Raw genomic sequence first — 21,289 nt, forward strand, 5'->3', positions numbered from 1 at the left:
ATCCATTGAGGTGACCTGTTGCTGCTCAAATGGATGGGATTGAGCTCCAAAACTTATTCTAACCCAAAATTTTGGGTTAGTAATCAACACTGATGTATCCTAATCTTCTTCCTTTCATATGACAGCCATTGCCATTCGTGCCCCTTACTGGGCTCATCAGTGACTTTTAATTGAAGTACCTTATGCTATCAACTTAATCATACAATTAACGTGCAGTTAATTTGTTGCAATCTCATTTTGATTAGAAGTACAAATCATTTGTGCAATGTGGCCAACATTAATGTCCTATCCTTTTGGTCATTTGTGGAAACTTGAAGCTTTAGGAACTCGCACTATCTCATCTTGTTCTTCAACAAGTAGGTAAAACTTCAGCACAAACATTTTCTTATACATCTTGGCAATTAGAGTGCAGGATTTCTTATGATAGAGGAAAGAAGAAAGATTTATATTCCACATGAAGAAGACGACCAACTCTCTTTCATCAAGAGGAACTCAATGAATACATTAAGAACACTAACTCTTAATATAAGCAAGACTCGGGAGTGGCACACCAAGCACAGTGAGCTTAGTTAACAGTCACCTTCCCCACCATGCCAGCTCCCTGGTGAGGAGCGCAGTAGAAGGTGTAGGTGCCCTTCTCCTTCAAGGTCACCTGGTAGGTCTCGCCTGGGGCATTCAGTAGGTCCTCCTCGGGCATGGAGATGGAGCCGACGTTGACACCCGCGGGGATCTCATCCTCGTCGAACACCACGTTGTGGGGGAACCCGGCGTTGTTCTTGAACACGATCGTCTCCCCCGAGGGCACCGAGAACTCGTTGGGCACGAAGGCCAGCGAGCCGTCGCTGCCTCCCAGAAGCACGTCGAAGGCGAGCGCGTTGCCCGCCAGCACCGCGCTCGCGGCGACCGCGGCCGCGGCCGCGCCCACCTCCCTCAGGGACGCCCGGGCCACCATGGCCGCGGCAGGAGCCTTGCTGTGCGCGGCGACGACGCTGGCGCCGCGCCTCGCGGCGGCTGTGCCGGCCCTCAGCCCGGTGAAGGTGGGGATGGTGACTGCTGCGCTGGTCAAGCTGGCCATTACTGCTTCTGAGCTTCTCCTCACCAGTTTCTGTGGCTTCAACAATTAAATGGGAGGATGGAAAGTATATATATTATATATATAGTCACAGGCAACTACGCAAGAATCAAGAGAGAGAGAGAGAGAGAGACGAAGGATTGGATAATGGGTGGCTAAGAAGGGAGGAGTTATCTAAGTGGAAGGACTGGCTGAGAAGATACTTCATGACTTGCCAAAGATGGGGTGATGTGTGGATAGCAATGATGAGTACAAGAGAAATGATAAGAGAGATTATATGAAGACAATTCTTAGAGGCTGGAGATTTTTTTTTCTGTGAGTTGCAGATCCACCAAACAAGGTAGGGGAACAACGAAGGCAGAGTGTGGTGATTGGCAACCAAGTGATCACTTGTCAGGGGATATTGCGAGAAGAAAAATGGAAAGAAAATTAGTGGTGTTTATTTATCACTTGTCATACAATTATCTCTTTGTCTACATCCACATATAATACAATTAGTGGTTGAGTCTTCAGCATGGTTTGATCCTCTCCGAGTACACAAGATTGTTAATATCGTTTTTCAAGTAACCTATGATCAAAATGATTTAGAATATGTGTTTAAAGGTGAATCAATTTCATTATCGTGATCTTATCACGATCCGATCTCTATTTCACAGATCTATGAATATCACAATATATACAACATATAAGATAAAATGATAAAATATTAATAAATAATAATAAACAAAAAGAGTGCGTATTGTGTCACATGTGTCATCATTCACGTGATTGGCTTGCAAGTCACCTATGACTAAATTTATCTTGTGCTTACCCCGGAGGGAAAGAGCTCGGGATCATTGAACAACCTCTAGTAGTAGTTCGGGATCTGAATCAAGGTGTTTCCATTCGTCTGCGGAGGGAGAGACGATTGCCCCTTGAAACCTAAAGTTGAGCGGGCAGCTTGCATCTCTTCTTTGGGGTGCTCACTAGGGTTGCTCGGTGGCTAACATTCTTATGATATTGACCCTCCTTAAAAATATTATGTAATTTTACGTCGTGGCCAAGTCGTCAGTACGACTTGGTCCGCTCTGAGTGTGCAAGATTGTCAATGTGGCTTCTTGGTTGAAGAGAATTAGCTCGGAGTTGGGTTGAGATGTCGTCTGCCTGATCCACCCAGGGTGGAGCTAGGGCTCATTCCTTTTTTCTGAGTGGTACGCTCCTACACATAGGCCAAAGTTGTGAGGGGGATTTTTTGATTTGGCCCCTTCAATGGCTAAGTCAGTAAAGGGACAATTGAGAGTATTCGAATGTTCAAGGTCCGACTCTCTGGTATTGTTCTAAGGGGTGACTTTTATACCTATCATTAAATGTCACCGTAAGCGACTACTTAATGGTCGTCGGTATCTCAGGTGGTCAGAATGTACTGTCACAGACAAACTTCAAAACAAGATGTTTAATGTAATGCTTATGTATGTCCGTGTCTTTTGGTATGTTCATGCTTTGCACAACATGTAGAGGGATGACCAAAGGCTTAATAGTCCCATTTTAGTTGGGTTTGATGGCCGCTTTAGGCTTATAAATAAAGGTTATGTCATGTGGACACTTATGAGAGATTTTTGGTCTATAATGGACCATTTTGACCATTTGTTGTGCAACTATTCAGAGCTTGTAAAGTCTGTTTATAATTTGCATTGTCTATGAAGTGTTTTCGGAAATGTTTGCTTGTGGATCTCGAGTGAGGCATTCTCTCTAACTTGTTTTCTCTTTTATAGATCCTAAGAGACTATGGGAGGTTTCGAGGAGACTGACCTTTGCGGACGGACACGCAAGGGTGCCGCACGACTTAAGGCAAAATCAACTAAGTCCGTGACAGATGGTATCAGAGCGGGACAAGCACTCATAGAAACACTTGACATGCAAACGTGGGGGACCTAGCGGGGCTACATTGAGGGCAGCTAGCACGCGCGACCATTTGGGGGAAAACAGGCATGGAGATGTAGGGAAAAGGAGTTGCTCAGAGGACGAGTATCTGAGAGTGGCATTCAGAGGAATGACCAACCCTTCGCGCAAGAGGCACCATGAGGACAAGCAAGCTGGGAAGAATGCAGAGCGCACAAAGGTTGGGATTGCTAAGTTCAAGCTACAACTCGACCTTGACAACTACACTTGATGGTGCTCAAGGCAAGCGAGACGCTTGGTAAATGATGAGACCATGCAAGGTGGAATAAGTTGCTCAGCGACCGAAAGAGTTGTGTAAAGCTCATAGAGGTGAGGGGAATTGCTAACTCAAAGAATTTGGTACTCATGCATGGGCTTATATTCGGACGATGGAATGTTCATGGCTATCCCAAGGCGACCGAAACTCGGCGTCATGGAGCATCGAAACTTTCTCTTCAACATATGAAGGATATGTCTGTAGGAGGCTGAAGTGTGCAGCGAGTTCAGCATGTTGCTAGGCCTTGAGTGGTGCAGTGGGGGCTGTATTGATGTAGAGTCGCAATCTAGCAAATGTATTTATAGGAGACAAAACAATGCGTAGTTTGTTCAGTAAATCGGAGTAGTCCAAGGGGATGGTAGTCTCCAAAACGAAGAGAGATGTTGCTCCAACGAGATAGATATCTAGGAGGGATAAGTCCCGTCTCTCCAGAGGGAGAATCATGTACAACAGACCACACATGTTGAGGATGAGTACTTAAAAAAAAAAACAATAACTCTACGAAGCTCAATGGACTGAGCGAGCGGCAAGGAGTTGTCACATGATCTCACTTGAGAGAATGCATTGGTGGATGCATTGCGAGATCAAGTGAGCGAGCGACCCAAAGCAACGTAAATGAAGGCACACTTGGAGTCGATATGGAGATTAGACTCAAGGGAGGGCTGACCCATAGAATGGTGGGCTCGAGAGCCACCATCAACTCAATGCAAAAACGAGGAGCAGAGCAACTTGGGTGTAACTTGGTGAAGTACCCAAGCCATATAATGTGAGCCAGTATAGAAGATAGAACGTGGAGTGGAGGCGTATAGCTTTCCTTAGATAGAGGTCAAGGACATGAACTCTTGTAGAGGCAAGAGCAGGATCATGTTGTTCCATGGGTCCTTCATTCTGACAGAGTGTACTCATCTTATATGGTGCTCAAAGATGAAGGGAGCTTCTGAGCACATGCACCTTATCTCGGAGAAGCATTTGATGGAGGAATTAAGGCGACTCAACTTGCGGAGACGAAGTTGGGTTCAGAAGGCCTTGGCACGGGGCAAGAGGACGTAGAGGTGGGTACTCTTGAAGAATATGCCACAGTGTTATCATTTAAGTTGTCATGAAGGAAGCGATGCGCATCAGAGATTGTGCTGGTAGGGGCAAAGGCTCAGGATCTAGACAATGGTGTCCTAATTACAATGAAGTCGGTGGAATTCGGGAGCTACTATGTGACAGACTGTCCTAGAGTAGTGCTTCATCTAGGTATGAATCAAGAGTGGGTGGATGAAGGTCGATTGCTAAAGGAGCGAACAAAATCGAAGGTGGAAGAGACCTTGTAATGTATTGGCAGAGGCCACACATGGAGGGATCACAATTCGAGTTCATCCCATAAGGATCAGAATGCAATGGAGATGTCACCAGGAGGTGACATAGTGCAGCGGATCGTGGTGGAATAGTTCATGGCAATGCGATACACAAAACTTAATCCCGTGAGAGACTTTATCATATGGAGGTATGATCGAGAGCTACTGGAAGTTCCACTTCAGTGAACAACACAACGACAATAAGGGCTATGAATTCAAGGAGTGAAGGTCATGGTACCACAGAGGCGGGTCTTCCGTGCGTGCATCGAATTTTGTATCGGATGAAAGCCTTGGTCATCAACATATGAGGGCTATGTTCCGCCAAGGGAAAAGTTCGAATGCAAATACCAGTGAGTCCCATGAGGGACTTTATCATACGGAGGTATAATCGAGAGCTACTTGAAGCTCCACTTCAGTGAATAACACGACGACAAGAAGGGCTATGGATTGAAGGAGTGAAGGCCATGGTACCATAGAGGCGGGTCTTCCATCCGTGCATCAAATTTTGCATCGGATGAAAGCCTTGGTCATTAGCATATAAGGGCTATGTTCCACCAAGAGAAAAGTTCGAATACAAGTACCAATTAGTCCCATGGGAGGGACTTGATCATATAGAGGTATAATCGAACAGCTGGAAAGTTGGACTATTCCAAAGTTCATATTTGCTTAAGAGAGCCCGACAAGTCAGAGGACAAGGTCGAGTAAGCGAACGTTGCTACCAAGGAAGCTAAGAAGAATAGAATCGGTGCAAACTCTACAACATGATGGCAGAGGCCATGCATGAGAGTTATAGTCTGTCTTTCCATCGAACAAAGGGAGTTGCTTGGAGAACACAAAGGTGTTAAAACAGGGGGTCAAAAGGGGCGAGGAAGCGACGACGAGTCCAAAGGGACTTAACTATCCAAAATCAACCATAAGTTAGAATGGAGGTAGACTTAGAGGAGTGTCACAAAGACATATTTACTGATTGTGAATAAAAGGGATGCAGATGCGAGGCAACGGATAGTAAGGCCACGGGCATGACAGCGCCATGGTACCGTAGAGGCGGGACTTTCGCGAAAGTCATTGATCCCTTGCTCTCATGGAGGGAGAGCGCTTGGTCGTGAAAGGGGCCAAGGAGGTGGAGCATGCAAAGGCAAACTCCAAGTACCGAGATAAGGCTGAAGGGCAGAGGCTAAGAAACTTCGTAAGACCGGTGTCAACGAGCTTCTCATCAAGATAGCCGAAAGCGAATGACTTCGGGTCATGCAAGAGTGTACAACCAAGGAACGAAGCAGGCAGTACGTGGTGCTATACCTTTGCTACTCAATGGAGTAGGCGACTAGGTTAATGGAGAAGACGGTACAATCCTAAAGGCGACCAAAACTATTAGAGACTTACTCCAAGTTGGGGTGAAAACTTCTCGCATTCCAGAAGTTTGATGACATTGAGAAGGTGAATCACAGTTGCTAACTCGATGCAAGGAGTGCAAACACTTCAAGTGCTTCAGAAGTGTGAGCAAAGAGTAGGCGAAGGCTAGTAATTAGCTCGATGCATGGAGTACAACCTCGAGAAGGCAAGCAAAGTCAAGTAACCTTTACCTTCTCAACTCTTAAGAGAATGGGCGAAACCGAGTACCCTAATTCTCTTATCTATCCAACAGAGGAGCTCTGCACAGGTTCAAAGACTCTTCAAAGATAATGGAAGACAATAGTTATCAAATTCTCACCAACGGTGATCAGTGCTACTGAGAGTAGATTGTCCGCTTCATTTCCTAACAAAATGGCAATCGAAAGTGGAAGTGATGCGAACCTACTTGGAAGTGACAACTAAGTGAAAGAAGAGTCAATGAGCAAATTTTGTGGAGGAAGGACCCAAAACTTCAAAAGTTTGCGAGGCGGTACTCGTTAAAGCTCCAACAAGCATCCACCCAGTTCAAGCAGCATGAGGCATTTGAGAGACTGTCGCATTGTAAGGATAGTCATTTCCTTCATCTGTTGGATCCACAAGAATCAACAGGGATTAACACAACTTAGCCAACCCCACATTAGAGTTAGAGTCATTGGCGAGTTGAAGCAGCATGGCAGATCAAAGGTTCGACCACTCAAAAAATAGTAGCGGAGAATAGTTGGGAGCCAAGAGGCGCATTGCAGTTGGAGCAGAAGATTGAAGACTCAGCAAAGGCGAGGAGTTGTAATGTCGGTAAAGGCTTCGACGAGAACGTCGAAGGAATAAGTGGGGGAGAATGTCACGGACAAACTTCAAAACAGAATGTTTGATGTAATGCTTATGTATGTCCGTATCTTTTGGTATGTTCATACTTTGCACAGCATGTAGAGGGATGACCGAAGGCTTAATAGTCTCATTTTAGTTAGGTTTGGTGGCCGCTTTAGGCTTGTAAATAAAGGTTGTATTATGTGGACACTTGTGAGAGATTTTCGATCCGTAATAAATCATTTTGACCCTTTGTTGTGCAACTGTTCAGAGCTTGTAAAGTTTGTTTGTAATTTACATTGTCTATAAAGTGTTTTCGGAAATGTTTGCTTGTGGATCCCGAGTGAGGCGTTCTCTCTAACCCATTTTCTCTTTTGTAGGTCCTAAGGGACCATGAGAGGCTTCAGGGAGGCTGACCTTTATGGACAGACACGCAAGGGTGCCGCACGACTTAGGCAAAATCAGCTAAGTCCATGACAGTACGCTTGGTGCAAGCACAAACCTATCTATTTAGTCTTGTGCTACGTAACATCGCCCCTGCGCTTCTCGAGTCACTCAACATCGGGTGATGTCACTCCATATAACCTCGAGCACATAAAGAACAAGCGACTATCCTATATAGATCCAATGTTGATATCAGAATATGCTAAAAGTAGAACAAGTAATTAATTGTTCATAAAATATTATTTTATTGGGATATTATTATGTTTGGTATACTATTTCAGAATTTTTAAATTTCAAGTTTAATTATAATTAATATTTTTTTGATAAGGAAGGGAGAGGTAGTTTGATATAAATTTGACATGATTAATATTTTGGACCAATCAAAATTTGACTTTTAAGAGTCTTGCCAATTTGACACATCACCATGAGATAAAAAATATTTTCTTATCTTTATTTTATAAAATATTTTCTCAGGAAGGAATGCTAGATAAACCAATTAAACATCCACTTACGTGCTTGCCCAAGTATTTTAGGGTCCAAAGTCTGTTAGAATTTGATTTGGAAATGTATCTTAAGTTAATGACTATGGAAAGTCGTAGGTTATTAATTTTGAATGATTTAAGCTCTTGGTATCTAAATAGCAAAGGTGCACAAATCCACCAATTCTTTGTTAATAAGGTCTAAAATTCATTCACTTGGCAAAACTTCATCAATAATCCTATCCAAGATTATTACATGGATTATAAGTTACTTAAAAAAGATATGGGTTAAAAATTAGACTTTTTTTATAAAAATAAAATAATTATAAAGCCTTGATTCCCCCAGTGTCTCTCGATATGAACTAAGACTTTGTGAGCCACCATAAACGTCATCTAGAAATCATTATTCATCTTTGACAGTTGAAGCACATAAACTTTAGAGATATTATTCGTTTGGATACCCATTATATTAGACATTAAAAAGTATCTTTAAAAACAAAGAATGATTGACGCTTACAAGGCCTGAGTTCGCCTGCTCCTCAATTACCATAGGACTAAATATATTTATTAATTATATTATAAAATTTTTATTAATATTTATTAATATATTTAACTAATAAAATAAATTATACTAGTTTAGCCAATATTTAGTAGCCCGAGAGGTGATCCGATCCATGTCTAATATGATTTTGATAACTATGATTTATTTTGTTGAAGAATAAATAATTACTAAAAATGAAGGATTCCTTCAAGATTTTTTAGATCTCTACTTCAGCTTTGTTATGCAAACTAAATTGAAGTGTTCTTTTGGCATTATCGATATTTAATAATATTTTTTAAACGTTGTATGTGCTTTCTATATTTGATTATACCTCTCTAAATATTATTATTAAACCATGATTACCAAAATATATATGAAGGAATATATATATATACACACACATATTATATATATATATATATATATATATATATATATATATATAGGTACGGATGATATGGTTTCGAGAGACCTAAAGTCCCTGTCCAAGCCGGCGATCTCTATCTCTCCCTCTCTCTCTCTCTCTTCTCCCGTTGTTTTCCTCCTCTCGATTTCGTCGTGTCGGTAATTGTATCATACACCCTTTGAGTGTTTCCGATTTCTTCCTTGCGGGCAGTCTCTCTTGCAGGAGGTAAATCCCTATTCGTCGAGGCTTATTTTTTACTGTAAGAGCTTCAATATGTTGGCTTATTAGGGTTGAACCCGTCCCCTTCGACTGATGCCCTTCTGCTGTCGTAAGTTGGATTTAGGGTTTTGGTTTTGTTATTTGGTATCGACGTCAAAGTTGTAGTCCGTCTTCTGTCAAATTTAGGATCACGACGCCGTACTAATATCATCCGTACTGCTGCTTTTCAAGATTACACAATCATGCTATCTTCCGTCATGTCAATTATCTCCAAAGGCCTTTGTTTTGGCGGTTTCATGATGAAGCCTATTCCCTTTTACTTTTGCCCTCTTTCCTCCTGTATACTTAGGTTATTGTTTTGTTTTGGATATGGAATTTGATTTTCTCTACCGAGGACCGAGTATATTTTAGTCGCAATCATCCCACATCTGTTTCAGTATCTTTCTTGCGCATTATATTTTTGTGGACCTTGAGAAATCCTAATTAGATCAAATCTTCAATGAATAAGTTTATACCTTTTGAAGTTGATATTTTGGTCACTATTTTCAATTTTGATGATGAAATCAGCCTTTTGTTTTGTTGAAACAGGTAAACAAGTCGTGAAGAATGGTTGGTCGAAGAAGAATATCTATGGGTATATCCAAACTTATTGGGTTGAAGGCTACTGTTTTGCTGTTGGCATTTTACTTCACCAGAAAACTTGGAGTAAACTTGATTCCTGTACCCCTTCTATATGCCTCCTTGGTTGCATATTTAATTGCCATTGCATCTCATCCAGCAGTGAATCTTCCCCTGCTTTTAGGAAAGAGCTCTGATGGGATCTTTCCACTCTGGTCAATGATTATATTTGGGCCTTTTTTGTTCTTTATTCGGTTATTTGTGCCTTTGAGAAGATGGAAGAGTCGGGAACCACTGTATAGTGAAATTTCTGAAGGTTTGTATGTTGGAGGTTGGCCTTCTTCCTTGGAACACTTGCCCCCTTGCAGACCTGCAGTGATTGATTGCACATGTGAACTACCACGGAGTTCTGCACTTCCAAATGCATATTTGTGTGTTGCTACTTGGGATACGAGAGCACCTCAACCATCACAAATTGAGTCGGCAGTGCGTTGGGTGTGCAGAAAAAGGACTCAGAATGTTCCTGTATACATCCATTGTGCTTTTGGTGAGTATCCTATTGTCTGAACTTGCAGAAAAGATGATAATGAGTAAATAATCTGGCCAACTAGTTTGTGCATGGACCAAATTTTTAGTTCAATCTGACTAATTATTTATGTTACATTAGGAAACACCCCTGCATCGCAAAGGATGGTCTAGATCTTGAGATATATATTCTTGGATAGTTTAACTAGTGATTTAATCAGAAACTAAGATATATTATTAGCATGTAGCACTCCATGCTGATCTTCCATAAGTCAAAATATGAAGGAGCAGATGTGTCATACATGAGACTGCTGCAAGTACTCATTAAGGAAGAAAATGTATAATATTAGTTGATTGAATATGACAAGTAGTTTGGTGAACAAAAAACACCATATTTCATCGCCTGCAATTCTGAAATTAATGGTGGTATACAGAGAAGTCTTGTTACATTTGAACATAAGATGAAGCCCTTCCTTAGATTATATAAATTGTTGCCAATGTTTAATTAATCTGTACTGTTTAAACGCCTCTTCAAGTGTCTGATTGTGTAATGTGAATACAGCATATACAGGACATAGGATAAAATAGTGTTTTGTGTTACATGATGCTTATGAATTGTTGTTCTCTGGATTTTATTTAATCAAAATTTAAAATTTCTCATCTTTTCAAAATTTAAAATTTCCTTAGCTAGGATTTTCCCTTGTTTGCCATACTTCATTTTCAAATTTTTGATTCAAAAATAGGAAAATGATTGATTTCACTTCCATTTGGTGGTACCTGTTTAAGTAGGATATTGAAATAAAATATTTAATTTTCTTAGGTAGAAAATTTTAATATCTAAAATTTTTTTAGGTAGGATTTTACCTTATTTGCCATGATCCATTTCCTAGATTGTCATTCAAAATTAGGGAAATGATATATTTCGCTTCTGTTTAGGTAGGATAATTAGATAAAAAAATTAATAATGTCAAACCTCTTGCTCTCTAAATATTAGAATTAAATATTTTATTTCAATATCAGTTTGTGCTCAAATGAAAGTGAAATTTAAATGATTTTTTTTCCTAATTTTGAATCACAATCTAGGAAATAGATTATGGCAAAAACTGGTAAAATCTTAAGGAAATTTTAATTCTTCGAAAGATGGGATAAAATCTGTTTTGATTACATTTGAAATATTAGAAGATACATTTCTAAAAAGCATTAGAAGGAAACTAGTCACTAATTTATTTTGTCATGGTTCCTTTATTGCCCAATTTCCACCAAAGGATCTATCTCAATCATGTGGATTATGTTTGCAGATATTGATGATAAATGAGTACTTATCTACAAGACAAACTCACAGTGCAAACAATGCCGCTTCTTGCAAACTTAAGCATTTTTTAATGAATTGCAAAGAAAAAGGAAGCTTTGGCTACTTCTTGGTTTTTTTTGTACTAGGAAGTAGGAAAATGTCAGCTTATGTCAAATTGTTTGTTGGAGTTCAATGCAATTTACTTGTAATACACTTCTGATTTTCTATTTCCTATTACTTTTGCCATGTCTAAGGCACTTCTAGATGGTTTGTGATGGGTTGTTTCAAATAATTGTAACCGGTATGTCATCCCCTCATAACATAGCATCTTACAAGGTGTTGAGATATACCATTGTGATAACTTTTTTTAGTGTTGCTGCAACTTGTAGACTAAAGTTGCTTGTATAAGTTAGTTGGTCATATGTGCTTGTTTACTCTTTGACACTAGTGCTTCTGCATCTGTTTCTGTTTTAGTGTTTCAATAAATTTGACTCTGATGGTTGTATTTCTATCATTTATATCATCATATTACAACATATTTTGGCTCCATATCTTCCTTCTATTGTTGGGATGGGAGACCAGAGGTTGGTGGTTACATGACAAATTAGTAAATGATGAATTTGATAATTGCAGTAAATGACACATTTCGTGGTGGGATAATCTTTTCTAAATTCATCGTTAATGTCACACATCTCATCTTCTAACTTTCCTATTTCCTCCTTCCACTCCTTCCCCTTGTTTTTTTTTTCTGTGGATATCAATTGGCTTAAATTGCCTAAAACATATTAATTCTGATTGAATTAGACTGATGCAAGCCAATTTCAACCTAAACCAGCTAGAATCAGATCAACCTTGGATGAATATGATATGGATCAAGCATATCATATTGAAATTGATTGATGTCACAAATAATGATTTAGCTAATAAAAGGCATAGGGTGATGGATTATTCCATCTGCAGACTCTAAAAGGAAACAAACTAATTGGATAAACTTTTTTAATGTCCAATCATTTAATCCTATTAAATTAAACTAAAACCAATGGTATAACCTAATCAAATTTTTGATTGAATTTTGATAAGCTTCATCTGTATCCAGCTCCATTTCTTCGGCTGTAGTTGTACTTGCATAACTTCAACTCAATTCTGACAATGGGAACCAGAAATACAAAGTTTGGTCTGCACCTTCTTCGTTAAGACCTTTTTAAACTTGTAGTTACTTGAAGTGCTACCATGTAAATCTCTTCTTGTTCATGTTTTCATGAATATGTCATCGTTAGTGTGCAATAATATGTAAAGAACCATTTACTTTGCAAGTGGTGTCTAGGATGATGTTTTCTGATATTCTGAAGCACTAACACAATGGATTATAATTTTCTCGATACTATTGTCTTAAATGTATTATATATGTTGTATCTACTTATGCCTCACCAGATCACTTTTGACATGCTTAGAGGACCTTAACAGTACCATGGATTTGACATGAAAGTTAATTGTCTTGGAACATTCAACAGGTCATGGTAGAAGTGTTTGCGTGATGTGTGCCGTTCTTGTCGCACTAGGTCTGGCTGAAGATTGGAAAAGTGCAGAGAGGATTATTCGAGAAAAACGGCCGTGCATCGAAATGAATGATCTTCACTGCAAAAGCTTGGAAGAATGGTCAAGACATCGGCTTCCATCGAAAAGAGATGGAGTATCAGTTGTCAGTTCTGTGATTCTATCTAAAAGAAAACACAAGGTGTAGTATCCGACAACAATCTATATATCCTTATTTCAGAATTTAGGGCTAAAACTGAAAACAGTCAGCTGTATTCATATCTGAATCTTCCTTCCCCATCTGTAAACATTTAATCAAGCTGCTGATGTTATTTTTTCCTTTGAAGGTACAAACCACTAAATATGCAGCTGAAATAGCTGCAATTTAGATCTTCATTTTTGCTGTGTATATATATATATATATATATATATCACATTTCGAATAAGACTCCAACAATGTCGATTCAGTGACCAAATCATATGGATATTGTGGTATGTCAGATTGAAGTAATCATTGCAAAATGAACAGAAATTATGAAAATTATGCATACATTTAAATGAATACTTTAGAATTTATAATATAATTAACTCATCTTTTTATCCATGTCGTGAATATCTTTGTGCATTTGGCTGTTTTATCTATGATCGGTGATCTCGTTGCAAGCAAATGCATTGAAATTATTCCTTGGGTCCTAATATCATTGTAGCTTATCATGTATGATGAATTAGATTGTCCATCTGTGGTCTTTTATTTTTTCATCTCAACTTTTCAAAATACTATGTAAATTGGCTCAATAGCGATCTTTGCCAATACATCCGTGAATAACAAAGAAATGGTATCTATACTTCACCACATTTTTTCCTAAGACGAACTGGAAAAACGAGAGTTGCTCCATTCGGTGGATGTGGATATGGTCTTAGTTCAATCATTATGATGTACTTTGTTTCTTGGCATATTATTAATTAATATGAGAATAATGATATGATTGATATCTCATACTCATGAGATTGGTATCATATGTCTAATATTTTTTTATCATACGATTGATATCTTAGTATTATATGATTGATATCTTAATATCATGTGGTCGACATCTCAATGCTACGTGAATTATACTTTAGAATCATGTGTGTCTGACATCTCATTATCAAATGATCGACATATTAAGACTACGTGATCAACACCTTAATGCCTCGTGTCCAACCTAAGTGCTATGCAACCAACATCTTAAAGTGAGGTCAAATTGATTGGGTATTATCGTATCTCGGATTGAACACATCATAATTGTATTTAATTTTGAAAGGACATGCCACTTTTTCCATTATCGATATTAATGTGAGAGTAAGGATATTGGAAGCTCAATAGTATGGGTCCTAAGAGATGACTCCCGACACCAACAAGGTAGAACCTCTAAAGAGGTAGTTGGTACTATCATCATGAATAAATACTTAAAGAGATAGTTCCCGATACCAACATGACATGACCTCGGAGAGATGATTTGTTTTAGTTAACCTCTAAAAGGTTGCTCTCTGTACCAACATAGCCGAAGCCCCAACCGCTACAGTTGCTGATCACTATTTAGGACGATAAAGAGTTAAGGCAGCGTGATAGAACCGTTATTGCAAGTTGCCGTTTATAAAGTGAAGCGTGGCCAAGCAGCACTCTACGAGCTTGGAGCTGTAGTGCTTTATGCCTCGACAAGTAGTGGCCCGATATTATCAAGTCATCAAGATGCATCGACAAGTCAAACATTATCATTGTCTAAACAAGATAAGGTTCGTCATGACTTACAATAGCATAGTACAAGTACCACAACCACGCGATCGTGAGCTGTAGTCTGCTTCAACGTGATTGCTGAGGTTTCAAGCCAAAGCAAATAGACTCAGACGTCTATAAGGGAAGTATTTCTTGACTTAAATAGTCATTATATATATATATTCACTGCTTTCATGGCTCATCTCATAAATGCTTGAGGACTAACTTGGCAAGGCTAAAAAAAAATTAACTAGGTTGAGCATAGGGTGTTCATCGGAATAATCCAAATCATGTCGGATTATGGTATCACCTACCGTGACCATATCTATTATGAAGTAGTATCTTTCTTGCATAAGAGGTGTGATCAAAATGGTTTAAAGTGTTTCATTCAATGATAACATGATCAAGATGACTTGAAATACTCCCTTTAACGATAACATAACTAAAACAACTCGTAGTGCTTTTTTCGATGATAACGTGATCAAAATGACTCAAAGTGTTTTCTTTGATGACATCGTGATCAAAATAACCCAAAGCATTCCCTTCGACAATAGTGTGATCGAAACAACTTAAAGTGTTTTATTCAACGATAGCACGATCGAAATAGCCAAAAGTACTCTAACATGATAATAACGGTCTGAAATACTCTAACACGACAATAGTACTCTAACACGATTGAAATACCAATGACTAAAACATTGGTATCATACGACTGACACCTCACTGTCACATTATTATGGACTTAGTTAGTTTTATCTAAGTTATGCTATACCCTCGTGTGTTCGTTTACAAAGGGTCAGCTTTCTCGAAATTTCTTATGATCCCTTATGGACCTATAAAAGAGAAGACGAGTTAGAGAAAAAAATTAACTCGAGATTCACAAGCAGCCATTTCAACAAACACTTCATAATAGATATGGCTTTGAACATAGACTTCGCAAACTCTGAACAATCATACGATAAAGGGTTTAAGATGGTTTGCCATAACTAAAAGTCACCACAAGTGCCCACATAACACTATTGTGGAATAAGGCAATGAATCAACCCTAGACACTATGCCAAAGGCCTATCCAACCTCGTGCCACCTAGGTAGCTCCTAGGTGTTATGCTGGCTAATACTCTGTGCCACTCTATGGAGCTAGAGAAGCTCTAAAATGATTGCTTGGATGGTTTATTTCTAGGTAATTTTACTTCTGTATGATGACTGCACATAACCTATGTTTACAAGTCAGAAACAACTACAAAAGTCAATCAAAATGGAGCTACCAAGCCTACTATAAGCCCTCTACATACTATGTAAAATATGAATATAACCAAAAGACACAGACATATATAAACATTACATCGAATACCTTGTTTATAACTTTATTCATAATATTCTCCGTCACTTATTCCTTCGATGTCCTCGTCAAAGCCTTTGCAGACACTACATCTCTTTGTCTTTGCTGAATCTTTCATATTTTGCTTTAGTTGTAATGTACCTCTTAGCTCCTAACTACACTCTACCACTATTATTGAGTAATCGAGCGTTAATCAGTCATACTGCCTCAACTCACCAATAACTCTGACTATGGTGTGGGGTTGGTTGAGTTGTGTTAATCCTTGTTGGTTCCTATGGATCCTTTAGATGAAAGAAAAGACCTTTCTTATTATACAATAGTCTTTCAAGCATCTCATACCGCTTGAACTGAGTGGATGCTTGTTGTAGCTTTAACGAGCATCGACTCATAGACTTAAGTTTTTGGAGTCTTTCCTTCACAAAACTTGTCCATCGACTCCTCTTCTACTTAGTTGTTACCTTTATGTGGGTTCACATTACTTTTGTTTTCAATTGGCATTCTGTTGAGAAATGAAGTTGATAATTTACTCTCAATAGCATCGACCACCATTAGTGAGGATTTGACAATTATTGTCTTGCACCAAGTTTCTTCGAAAGGTCTTTGAACATGTGTAAAGCTCCTCTACTAGATAAATAAGAAAATTGAGATACTCTATTTCACCCATTCTCTTAAGAGTTAAGAAGACAAAGGTTAATTAACTTTGTTTGCATCTTCGAGTGTTGTACGCCATGCATTGAGCTAGTTACTAGACTCCACCTACATTTTACTTATACTTCCGGAACACTTAAAGTGTTAGCACTCCTTGTGTGTTAACTATTGCGATTTGCCTTCTTATTGTCATTAAACTTCTAGAATATAAGAAGTTAAAAAAAAAAAAAAAGCAAAATTTCATCCCAATTTGGAGTAAGTCTCCAATAGTTTGGGTCCCCTTTAGGATTGTATCGTCTTCTCTATTGCTTACTCCTCTGAGTAGAAAAGTATAGCACCACGTACTGCCTACTTTATTAGCTTTCAGCACAATCTAACCACATATCTGGCATAATTATTAGCTTTCAGCACATTGTACGTCATTCCTGCATGTCATTTGATCTTCCAATACTTTGTCCAAACCTTTGGTATATCGTCCTTTCCTTTGGTATATCGTTCGATCTATCGACATGTCAACTTTTCCATGGTATCCAATCTTTTAGCGCAATACATGATCCTTCTAATACAATGCTCAAACTTATAGCATGAAGTCTAATCTTTGGCATTTCGACTAATCCTTTGGCTCAATGTCCAATTTTCGATATGATACTTTTTCTAGCATAATGTCTGATTCTCCTACTTTAACAGTTTGCCTTTTGATAGTTCGAGTCCGTGATCGAAGTATTTCTTATGTCACTTATCTCAAAAATATATTAGTCCATAAACTTATCAATTAATTTCATCATAAAAAATATGAGATTCAACAATGCTCTCCCTCAATGAGAGCAAGGGATCGATGACTTCTCGAAAGTTCCATCTCTACGATACCATAGCACTGACATACCTATGGTCCTACCATCTATTGTCTTACATCTGTATCCCTTTCTTCGCAATCAGTAGATACGCTTCTACAGTATTACGGCACTCCTCTGAGTCAACTTGCATTCTAATCAATGCTTAGTTTTAGGTAGTTAAGTCCTTTGGACTCATTATCATTTTCTCGCTCATTTCAACCATTTTCTTCAACACCAGTTCTCTGAGCAATTCCCCTTAGTTGATGGAAAGATATACTACAACTTAAATGCATGGCCTCCATCATCATGTTATAGGGCTCACATTGATTTTGTTTCGTTCTTATTCCTTGGTAGCAATATTTGCTTACTCGGCTTTGTCCTCTGACTTAAGTGAATATGAGCTCTAGAGCAATCTAACTCTCCAACTGCTCTGATCATACCTCTATATGATCAAGCCTCCTATGAGACTCACTAGTACGTGCACCCCTTAGTGGTACACGGCCTCCATATGCTGATGACCAAGGCCTTCATTTGATATAAAATTTGATACATGCATGAAATCTATAACCCTTCTTGCCATTATGTTGTTTACCAAAATGGAGCTTCCCATAACTCCCGATTATACCTCTGTATGATCAAGTCCTTCGTGGGACTTGTTCCACATGTGTCGCTTTATCTCGAACTATTCTACCATAATCCATTGCACAATGTCGCCTCCTAGTGATATCTCTATTGTATTCTGATCTTTATGAAATAAACTCGGACTACGATCTCTTCATGTGTGCCATCTGTTAGCATATCATAGGGCCTCCGCCTAATTTGATTATGTTCGCTCCTTTAGCAATCAACTTTCGTCCACTCGCTCTTGGGTCACACCCGGATGAAGCACATCTCTAGGACAATCCATCACCTAATAACTCTCGAAGTTCATTGACTTTGTTGTAATTAGTATGCTATTGTTTGGATCCTGGACCTTTACCCCTACCACCCCCCCCTCAAATACAATATTCGTTGTGCATCGCTTCTTTCACGATAACTCAAATGACAATATTACGACATATTCTTCAAAAGTACCTGCCTCTGCATCCACTTGCCCTGTTCCAAGGCCTTATGACCTAAACTTTACCTTCACAAGTTGAGTCACTATAATTCCTCCGTTAAATGCTTCACTGAGATAAGATGCATGTGTCTCGAAGCTCCTTTCAACTTAAGCACTATGTAGGTTGAGTTTGCTCCATCATAATGAGGGATCCATTAAATGACATGATCTCGATCTTGCCTCTACAAGAGTTTATGTTCTTGACCTCTGTCTAAGGAAAGTTTCGTACCTTCACTCCATGTTCTGTCTTACATTTTGACTCTCATCATGCAGCTTGGACACTTCACTAAGTTCTACCCAAGTTACTCCACTCTTCGATTTTCATTATGTTGATGGTGGCTTTCACACCTACCATTCCATGGGTTAGCCCTTTGTTGAGTCCAATATTTACATTGACTCCAAGTGTATCTTCATTTGGTGTTATCTTGGGTTACTTCTCTACTTGATCTCACAATGTGTCCACCAAAGTATTATCTCATGCGAGATAATGCGATGACTCCTTGCCACTCACTTGGTCCATTAAGCTTTGTGGAGTTTTTATCATGAGATACCTCTTCTCATCATGTACGGTTCATTGTATATGATTCTTCTTATAGAGAATTAAGATTTATCCCTCATAGATATCTATCTCATTGGAGTAACTTTTCTCTTCGCATCATTCCCTTTGGAAGTTTCGGAGGCCACCTTCCCCTTAGACTACTATGTCTTGCTGAATGAACTATGCACTATTCTATCCTTGTGAAAGCACTTACTACAGCGTGACTTTTTGTCAATACAACTACTACTACACCATTTAAGGCCTAGCAATATGCTGAACTTATTGTATACTTCAGCCTCCTATGAGCATATCCTTTTCATGCCGATGAAAAGGTTTTAATACTCTATGGTAGTGAGTTTCGATCACTTTAGGAGGCCAAAGACAGTTCATTGTCCATATACAAGCTCATGGATGAGTACTAAATTCTTTAAGTTAGCAATTCCCCTCACCTTTGTGAGCTTTGCATAACTTTTTCGGTCATCGAACAACCAATCCCTCTTTGCACAATCTCTTTCTTTACTAAGCACCCCATTTGCCGTGAGCACTATCAAGTTTGGTTGCCAACATCGAGTTATAGCTCGAATTTAACTATCCCAATGTTTGTGTGCTATATGTTCTTCCTAGCTCGCTTATCCTTATGTTGCCTCTCGTATGAAAGATTTGTCATTCTTCTAAATGCTAATCTCATCTAAGTGACTTCTTTCCGACATCTCTATGCTCGTTTCCCCCAAATGGTCGAGTTTGCTGATCGCTCTCAATGCAGCTCTACTATGTCTCCCACGTTTGCATGTCAAGTGTTTTTAAATGTGTTTATCCTGCTCTGATTCGATCTATCATAGACTTAGTTGATTTTGCCTAAGTCGTGTGGCACCCTTACATGTTTATGCGCAAATGGTCAACCTCCTCGAAACCTCTTATGATCCCTTAAGGATCTACAAAAGAGAAGACATTAGAAAAAGTATTTAACTCGGCATCTACAAGCAATCATTAAGCAAACACTTGATAAGTAATATAAATTACAAACATAGACTTCGTAAACTCTAAACAGTCGCACAACAAAGGGTCTAAGGTGGTCCACCATAGTCAAAAGTCCCTATAAGTGCCCACATGTTATTATTGCAAAGTAAGATAACGAACCAACCCTAGAAACTACCCTAAAGGCCCATCCAGCCTTATGCCACCCTGGTAGCTCATAAATATTATGCTGGCTAACACTTCGCACCACTCTACGAAGCTAGAAAACCCTTAAAATGATTACTTGGATGGTTTATTTCTATGTAGTTTTACCTCTAGGCGATGACTGCACACAACCTATGTTTATAAGTTAGAAACAACTACAAAAGTTAATCAAAAATGAGTTATCAAACCTACTGCAAGCCCTCTACATGTTATGTAAAGTATGAATAAAACTAAAGACATGAAAATACATGAGCATTATATCGAACGTCCTATTTACAGCCTTGTTCGTAACAACATGGTTAATACTTTAGCATCACATGACCAATACTTTAATATCATATTGTTGATATCTCAATACTATATGACTGACACCTTCACACCATATGATTAACACCTCAACATTACGTGGTCGACACTTTGTACCATATGGCCAAAACTTCAGTGTTATAAGACCAATATCTCAACACCATGCGGCTAATACCTCAACACAACACTAGCGAATTACCTAGGCATTGTCATATCTCGAATTTGACATACCACGACCATAATTAGGAGCTTACTATTAAAGGGGCTCATAGATTGAAATCAAGTGAGTTCAATATCGATTGAAATCAACTTGAGACCCATGTTGAAGAATGACTATCGAAATCAAGTTCTATTTCGATTGAAATCAACTTGAGACCCATGTGGAAGAATGACCTCAATTGACTCGGAATCAATAATTGAGTTAGATATCTTTTGTGATCTATATGGTGAGCTCATGATGTCCAGAAAGAATCGACAGATGTAATCGAAAGATGCACTACCAATGATAGAATCGACAGATACAATCTTAAGATAATCTTAAGATAACCGTAAGATTAGATCCACAAAAATCCACAGTTAAATCCACAAAAATCTTGCCTAGATGTGAACACATATCAAACAAATTAGCAAAATGATGCCGATCAGTGATGATCTTAATTAGATTCCTACAAATCAAGCCAACATCTGAAGGATGAAAAGGGTGTCTGAATCGGCTCGAAACGAAACCTTGATT

The 21,289-nt window shown here is 38.8% G+C and overlaps 2 protein-coding genes across 2 annotated transcripts; one reads left to right on the forward strand and one right to left on the reverse strand.

Annotated features, from left to right (window-relative positions):
- Positions 1-424: 424 nt before the first annotated feature.
- On the reverse strand, positions 425-1,134 carry LOC103998824 (plastocyanin-like). The gene has a single exon (XM_009420417.3). The coding sequence runs from the start codon at positions 1,073-1,075 to the stop codon at positions 566-568; it is 510 nt and encodes a 169-aa protein (XP_009418692.2). The 5' UTR covers positions 1,076-1,134; the 3' UTR covers positions 425-565.
- A 7,588-nt stretch (positions 1,135-8,722) lies between these two features.
- On the forward strand, positions 8,723-13,254 carry LOC135623573 (uncharacterized). Its single transcript, XM_065126700.1, has 3 exons — positions 8,723-8,897; positions 9,480-10,056; positions 12,837-13,254. The coding sequence occupies exons 2-3, from the start codon at positions 9,498-9,500 to the stop codon at positions 13,064-13,066; spliced, it is 789 nt and encodes a 262-aa protein (XP_064982772.1). The 5' UTR covers positions 8,723-8,897; positions 9,480-9,497; the 3' UTR covers positions 13,067-13,254.
- The last annotated feature ends 8,035 nt before the right edge of the window (positions 13,255-21,289 follow it).

This window comes from Musa acuminata, chromosome BXJ2-9 (assembly GCF_036884655.1).
Source record: "Musa acuminata AAA Group cultivar baxijiao chromosome BXJ2-9, Cavendish_Baxijiao_AAA, whole genome shotgun sequence".
NCBI lineage: Eukaryota > Viridiplantae > Streptophyta > Magnoliopsida > Zingiberales > Musaceae > Musa > Musa acuminata.

What these genes read in the sequence shown, in the direction of transcription:
- LOC103998824 (XM_009420417.3), bottom strand. Translation starts at nt 1,075, where the DNA reads ATGGCCAGCTTGACCAGCGCAGCAGTCACCATCCCCACCTTCACCGGG.
- LOC135623573 (XM_065126700.1), top strand. Translation starts at nt 9,498, where the DNA reads ATGGTTGGTCGAAGAAGAATATCTATGGGTATATCCAAACTTATTGGG. An exon ending in ATACATCCATTGTGCTTTTG is followed by an intron (nt 10,057 to 12,836) that starts GTGAGTATCCTA and finishes AACATTCAACAG; the next exon opens with GTCATGGTAGAAGTGTTTGC.